The following is a 7,500-nucleotide window of genomic DNA, read 5'->3' as shown; positions in this document are numbered from 1 at the left end:
GTCTCCAATTAGCCTAACCTGCATGTCTTTGGACTGTGGGAGGAAACAGGAGTACCCAGAGGAAACCCACACGGACACGGGGAGAACATGCAAACTCCACACAGAAAGTCCCAAGCCAAATTCAAACCCAGGACCTTCTTGCTGTGCGGTGATAGTGCTAACTGTTTTGTGAAGAACAAAAAGCTTTCACTTAATTTTGTGGTAATGGCAAATGATTGAATTGGGACCAGTTTCCTCACTTCTGAGACAAATTCCTTCAGACATCGTAATTCTTCCCCTTTTTCCTTCAATGCCAAATTATGTTCACCAGCCGCGCCTGTCGCTGCAGACCTCATTAGCATTTTGGAGACAAGCAGGCCCGTCCTCTGAAATGCACATTCATTTTTCAAGCTCTTAAGCGTTTTTGTCCTGCGATAACAGAAATGGCAAATGCTGTTATCCCTGGACAGGAGAAAAACAGGAGTTCAGTAAATTACCGCTCAGCGATAACTCCTACGAGAAAAAAAAGAAGATTATTATGGTTTTATCAAACGTCTCGTAATGTAGCTGAGCGATGTAATGACCGTCTCAGTCGGCCGTATTTGACTTAGACGAAACCCCGCCTCTTTATTAAAGAGATGTCAAAGAAAACAGCAGGCAACCCAAGAAAATAAGGTGAGTAACTACAGGACGTAAACAACGGGAAATGACATCCATTTAATGACCTTAAACAGATTCCAAAAAAAACGGCGGGTGTTTTGTTTCGACTCAGTTTGATTTTATTTATTTTAACCGAAAGATAGCGGAAGACGTGCAATCGGAGCCGAACGCGACCTCTGCGCCGGTAGACGTGCCGTAGCCTTCCCGCCAATGTCCGCGAGGGAGCCTGCTTCAAGGCCGCAACCCGTGAGTTTTTCTACGAAGGCGCACTTGGCTTTCTCCGGCTCGGGCTAGGAAAGGCGCTACTGTGCCTGGGCGACCGGCCCGGCGGAAAGAGGGATTCATCGAATTATGGATTGACGCGTGGGCCGCGTTTCCAAAAATACACCTTCGCTCCCTTCCCCTCTGTCCCCTTCCCTCGGTCACGTCCAAATTACAGCTGACGCAGGCCCTCTATCGCAAGAGGAGATTCGTGCTGGAGGGACAAAGCTCAGATAAGAATGGAGCCTTAATTCCAGCTTGTTTCATGACAAAAATTGGGGCGAAAATACAAAATAAAGGCTATTTTAAAAGAAGTGCACTATCTACCAAGTTGGATAGATTTGCCAAGGTCTCACATAATGCCTCAGAAAGGACATCCTTTCTGACAAATATTAGCTATACAGGACAAAACATGAGCGGAAATATGAAGAGAGGAACTGTCAGCCAGATAAGAAGTTATTATTTATAGCATTTATCGTTCCTTCTTTTAATAATGACGTTTAGAACTTATTCCAAAAACTACATGTGAGAAAATTAAATGCTTTTTTGTACACGCACATGCACACACACACACACACACACATTTTTCTTCTAATCTTTAATTTGAATAAAAGTACATCACATTCACAATCTGAATTCATCCCTCGTGCTCCAGTCGACAAGAGCAACCAGGGATGGATTTTTGCATCGCACATGCACGCCCTGAAATAAAACTATCGAACCAATTATCAGCAAGTTACTCCCGCTACAAATCGCTAATGCGCTAGCGCCTTCTTAACGCACATCGATACGGACGGAAATCCCCTCGGTCCAATTAGCGCGTCCGTAGACTCCGAGCGTTCAGTAAGTCAGCCTTTCGAGCGAACGCTTCTCAGCGCCGCCGCGTCTCGGAAGAAAACAGCTGGAACCTCTCGCCGTCTGTTACGAATCAGAGCGGCCGGAACACGCCGGCGCGCCTTCCCTAATTGGATGAAAACGCGGCGTTGAAAACGCGACCGTATTGAAAACTGACGCCCTCGCGCGTGGGGGTTTGTGACAGACCGCCTGACGCGGATCAATGTTATGTTACATTTCCTCGTAAGCCCCCCCCCCACACCTTGTGACGGGATGGGGGGGGCGGCGGCTCGCGTGAGGACCCTTCGGGATTCGACGCTCCGGTCGATCCGCGGCGCACCGCGATTGACCGATTCATATTTACCCTCGCGCCTCCTTCGCTTCGGCCCAAACACAGCCAAGAGCGGAGAGAGGGGGGAGGGGGAGGGGGAGGGGGGCGATCGAAAAACAGCATTCGGTCAATCGCTTTAACGGGCGAGCCCAATCAGAGCCCGTCTCCATCGCGGCTCGGCCCCCCGCCCGTTAACGATCGTCCCGTCCGCCGCAGCCCAGACGGGCGGGCGTTCCGCTGAACGGGCGCGAGTAACAGACCCAGCCGTCCAATCGAACGCCAGCTCCCGCGCCGCAGTGTACGCGGCCAGGACGCGACGTGCTTCCGCAGAGCGCTTGGGAACCAGGTCGCGCCGGGCCGGCTGATCTCCGAATTTGCCGGCACCGTTACGAGCGGGACCGAGGCGGCCGGATTAACTGGACCCGGCCTTAACCCCCCTTCTCCCTTCTGACCCACGGGCTTCTAACTGAGGAATTTAGGAGATCTGCGAGGCGTCGTAACACTCGATCAGGAAGCAGCCGAGCGCACCGTTTACATCCCCGGGCACGTACGCGTACGAGGGAGTGAGACGGGTCTGAGGCGAAGGGCTGGCAAAGCACACTGCTGAAGTAGCATAACAACAGCAACAGTGAATATACTACTACTATTACAACTACTACTACTACTACTAATACTGCTACTACTACTGCAACTACTACTACTACTACTACTGCTACTACTACTACTACTACTACTAATACTGCTACTACTACTAATAATAATAGTGTTATTACTACTGCTACTACTACTACTACTACTACTACTATTACAACTACTACTACTACTACTAATACTGCTACTACTACTGCTACTACTACTACTACTATTACAACTACTACTACTACTACTACTAATACTGCTACTACTACTGCTACTACTACTACTACTATTACAACTACTACTAATACTACTACTAATACTGCTACTACTACTGCTACTACTACTACTACTATTACAACTACTACTACTACTACTAATACTGCTACTACTACTGCTACTACTACTACTACTATTACAACTACTACTAATACTACTACTAATACTGCTACTACTACTGCTACTACTACTACTATTACAACTACTACTACTACTACTAATACTACTACTAATACTGCTACTACTACTGCTAGTACTACTACTACTACTAATAATAGTGCTATTACTACTACTACTACTAGTACTGCTACTATTACTGCTAGTACTACTACTACTACTACAACTACTACTACTACTACTACCACTACTACTACTAATAATAATACTGTTATTACTACTACTACTACTAATACTGCTACTATTACTGCTAGTACTACTACTACAACAACTACTACTACTACTACTAATACTGCTACTACTACTACAACTATTACTACTAATAATAATACTGTTATTACTACTACTACTACTAATACTGCTACTACTACTGCTAGTACTACTACTAATAAAAATACTGCCACTACTATTGCTAGTATTACTACAAATAATAATAATAATACTGGTACTACAACTACTACTACTACTACTACAATATATAATAATAACAATAATAATAATAGGGTTAGGTTAAGATTGTCTCTTACTCAGAAATCTACTCGGACCACACCAAATAAAATTTCAGGTTTGAAAGGGCAGTAGCATGGTGGCTTAGCAGTGAAGAGTGGGGCAAGGTTTCTTTTTATTTTTCATATAATTCTTAAGGTCATCTCTAACCTTGGTCTAACTTTTTTCACTGTTCTTACAATTGTGGAAGGCCTATCATTTTACTTGAAGGTCCATATAACCACTGCAAGCTCCTCAACCTCTTTGGCAGGTCATAGCTAAAAGCACACTCAACCCCCCCCACCCCCCCGGAGTATGTTCAGCCAGCTGTCACTTATTTCGAATGGCATTTGGCAAAGAAAGACATCAGACCCGCCACTGACAAGACATCCTTGAACAATGAAAAGATGCAAACTCGTAAAACCGAACCCAACTTTCCTCACGCAACACAGATATTTTAAAAAACACAATCTACTCCACTGACCCAGTGATTTCATCTTTTGTTTTGATGGTAACTTTGTAGAGACAGATCAATCACCTCCCAGCAACACCGTCTTTTTTTTTTTTTTTTGAGTGGGAAACCACCCCCCTCAAAAAAAAAAACCTTAAAAAAAACTACATTTCCCAGCAGCCCCCAGTAAAAGACGTAAGGATGCCCCACTGTACCATGCAGCCCGTGGAGTCTACCCTCCGGTCCGACACACACTTGAAATTCTTCCGGCAGCCGCCGTTGTCCTTGGAGCAGTCGCGGACGGGGCCGAAGGAGGACAGCAGGTCGTCCACCGTCTCGAAGTATGTCGACATGATGGCCTCCTCCCTGCACAGAGAGAGAGAGAGACATGAGGGGAGGGCGGGGGCAGGGGGTGGGGGCAGGGGGCGGGGAAGTGAGGATCGAGGACTGAGGCAACACACACAGGAGTCCGAACACTCACAAAATCTTAACGAATGTCAACGTTTTGAGATTTGAGTGTTAACTCAAACGCTGGTAGCAAAACATACATAACATTGCCATGGTGAACGGTTGAAGTTTATGGGCCATTTTGTACATTTGAATAATGGCATGAGATCTGAAATGACATAATGAAGGCAGGGTGGCACGGCACAGTTGCCTCAAAGCAAGAAGGTTCTTGGTTTCGAATCCCAGCTGAGGACCTTTCCGTGCGAAGTTTCGCATGTTCTCCCTGTGTCCTGGTGCTCTGGTTTGCTCCCACGGTTCAAAGGCATGCAGATTAGTTTAGTCTAAATTGCGAATGGTGTGTGTGTGTGTGCCCTGCGATGGACTCTCTCTCACCCAAAAGGCCTCTGGGATACGCACCACCTCTCGCGACCGAGAGCAAGAATACGCGGGTGTAGATAACGGATAGATAATGAATGCAGAGTATGTTACATTTGCAGCAACCAGGTTAAAATTTGCCGTGTATGTTACACCGTGCGCTGCTAACCCCTCCCTTACCGGGTGAAGCTGAGATCAACAGTGAGTCACCCCGCCCCCGTTCCCCCGCTCCCCAGCCCCCGCCCCCGCCCCTGCCCCTGTTCCCCCACCCCCGAGAGAGAGAGAGAGAGAGAGATGACTATAACACTTCAGAGTGGGCACCCCAACCAGTCACCTGATGTGTGCATGAGATACAGAAGCTCTCTCTGGCTCTGTTGTGTGTGTGTGTGAGTGTGTGAGTGTGTGTGTGTGAGTGTGTGTGTGCGTGTGTGTGTGTGAGAGAGACACAGAGGACCTCTCTAGCTCTGTGTGTGTGTGTGTGTGTGTGTGTGTGAGAGAGAGACACAGAGGACCTCTCTAGCTCTGGTGTGTGTGTGTGTGTGTGAGAGAGAGACACAGAGGACCTCTCTAGCTCTGGTGTGTGTGTGTGTGCATGTGAGAGACACAGAGGCGCTCTCTAGCTCTGGTGTGTGTGTGTGTGCATGTGAGAGACACAGAGGCGCTCTCTAGCTCTGGTGTGTGTGTGTGTGCATGTGAGAGACACAGAGGCGCTCTCTAGCTCTGGTGAGTGTGTGTGTGAGTGTGTGTGTTTACTCTGTATAATCATGGCTAGGAAACCTAGCGGGCCTCCAGCACTTGGCGCTGTTGACCGATGCTATCAGACCATGCTGATTGCCCTGATAGCCTGGGCAAACAGAGAGAGGGAACGGATACCGAAAAGAAGAAGGCAAAGGGAGAGGGAGCGAAAAAAAAAGAAGAAAAGGAGGAGAGGTCCGTACAGTCAAACAGGAGGGGGAGGGGGGGCGTGGGGGTTGTGCGGGGGTGTGTTGTCATAGCCACCGGAAAGGTCAGCAGAGAGGACAGGTGGGAGTGTACAGCCATGCTAACAGCCATGCTAACAGCAGGGGGACTGCTGACAGAGCTTCCGGCTCAGCGGTGTGATTGGACGTGTGGGGGAGGCCGGCTCAGGATGTGATTGGACGTAGTGGGGGAGGCCGGCTCAGGATGTGATTGGACGGGGGGGGGAGGCCGGCCCCAGCGCAGGGGGACCGATGAGCCCCGATTAGAGCAGGCCAGTGAATGCAGTCACTCTGGGGGGGGGTTAACAGGTCGTTAAATCTGTAACGACGGCTAATTAAGCCGTGCAGAGACAGGTCTGGTACCCCCGGGCCCTGGTTCGATTGGGACAGCGCCGTCACCGGGCCCCGCCTCCCACCCGCCATCCGCAAACCCGCCAGACGCTCACAGGATGAAATAAGCCAATCATCTGGCTGACGGAGCAAACCACGTCAGCACGTAGACATCATCGTCGCACACAGGGCTTTCTGGCACTGTACCTGTTCAGCCAGGTACTGAACCCGAATTGCTTAATTAACCTCCCAGCTGTATAAAATCAAACTTTTTTTCAACCAAGGATCCCCACCCAAGCTCAAAGGCTTCCAGGGGACCCTGTCATGTGTTAGGACAAGATTTTATAAAGATTACAAACTGGTGGGAATGTTTGGGATGGTGGGGTTCAGACTGTGGTCCTGGAACAAACTACAATGCCTTTCGTGAACCCCCAGGGGCCCACGGACCACGTGTTGACAAAGCAAGAGCATAAAGTGATTGTACGTACAGAACATAAGCTGCAGTGGATAAAAGTGTCTGTGAAATGTCAAAATGCGATGCAATTACTGTCACCACCTGCAGCAAAAAATGGCTTTCCCCTGGGAGCTTTTCCATGCCAGCAAAAGCCAGCAGACCCTGCGGCTCCCAGAGACTAGATTAGGGAAGCCGGGTTCAACAGCATGCTGCAGGTGTGTGTACCGGCACTAAACATGCAATTTGGGGATGTTACACAAAATGAGACTAAGCAGAGGTCCCTTGTCCAGGCTAGTTCTCTAGTCCAGATCAGCTACCGTTGTCATTCTGAGTTAATCCGTAAACGACAGAAAGCGATACACTACAAAAGATATGCAATGAACTTCACAACTCATCTGAGATATCCTTATTGAACCCCCAATTATATGATGGCAAATTTGCCTGGCTCAGGGAGGACAACGGGAAATGTTAAATCAACCCGACGGCCACGGCGTTTTGGGCGACGACTACGCCACGGAAGAACAGAATTCCAAAACGCCGTGCATCTGTTTAACTTTTGAAGACAATACGCAAAGATGAAACGATCAGTTGCCCTTCAGAAGATCGAAATGGCCACGCAAACGACGCTGACTCTGTCGCACTGTCATTCTTACCGCTTCGTAATCTCTTATTAAAGTTCTCTGCTTCTCGAGCTTTGGGACAGACACCGAAATGTCTTCACAGAGAAAGGAAGGGAAACAATGGAGACTCATTTATATGATAACTCCAGCCCACAGATCCGGTCTCAAAATGCTGAAAGCGTTTTTAATATCTGTAATTTTAGGGAGCCTGAGACAGATTT

General features: G+C 48.2%; 1 protein-coding gene across 1 annotated transcript in view; it reads right to left on the bottom strand.

Moving 5' to 3' along the window:
- Positions 1–7,500, bottom strand: part of LOC135239418 (astrotactin-2-like) — a 383,732-nt gene that overhangs the window by 116,985 nt on the left and 259,247 nt on the right. Inside the window, exon 12 of the mRNA XM_064308056.1 lies at positions 4,310–4,460. Within this exon, the coding sequence (XP_064164126.1) occupies positions 4,310–4,460 (151 nt within the window). The remainder of the gene's footprint in view (positions 1–4,309; positions 4,461–7,500) is intronic.

The sequence above is a fragment of the Anguilla rostrata genome, chromosome 14, assembly GCF_018555375.3.
Source record: "Anguilla rostrata isolate EN2019 chromosome 14, ASM1855537v3, whole genome shotgun sequence".
NCBI classification, from domain to species: Eukaryota; Metazoa; Chordata; class Actinopteri; order Anguilliformes; family Anguillidae; genus Anguilla; species Anguilla rostrata.
The sequence above is the reverse complement of the archived record's forward strand: the minus strand, read 5'-3'. Positions and strand labels throughout refer to the sequence as shown.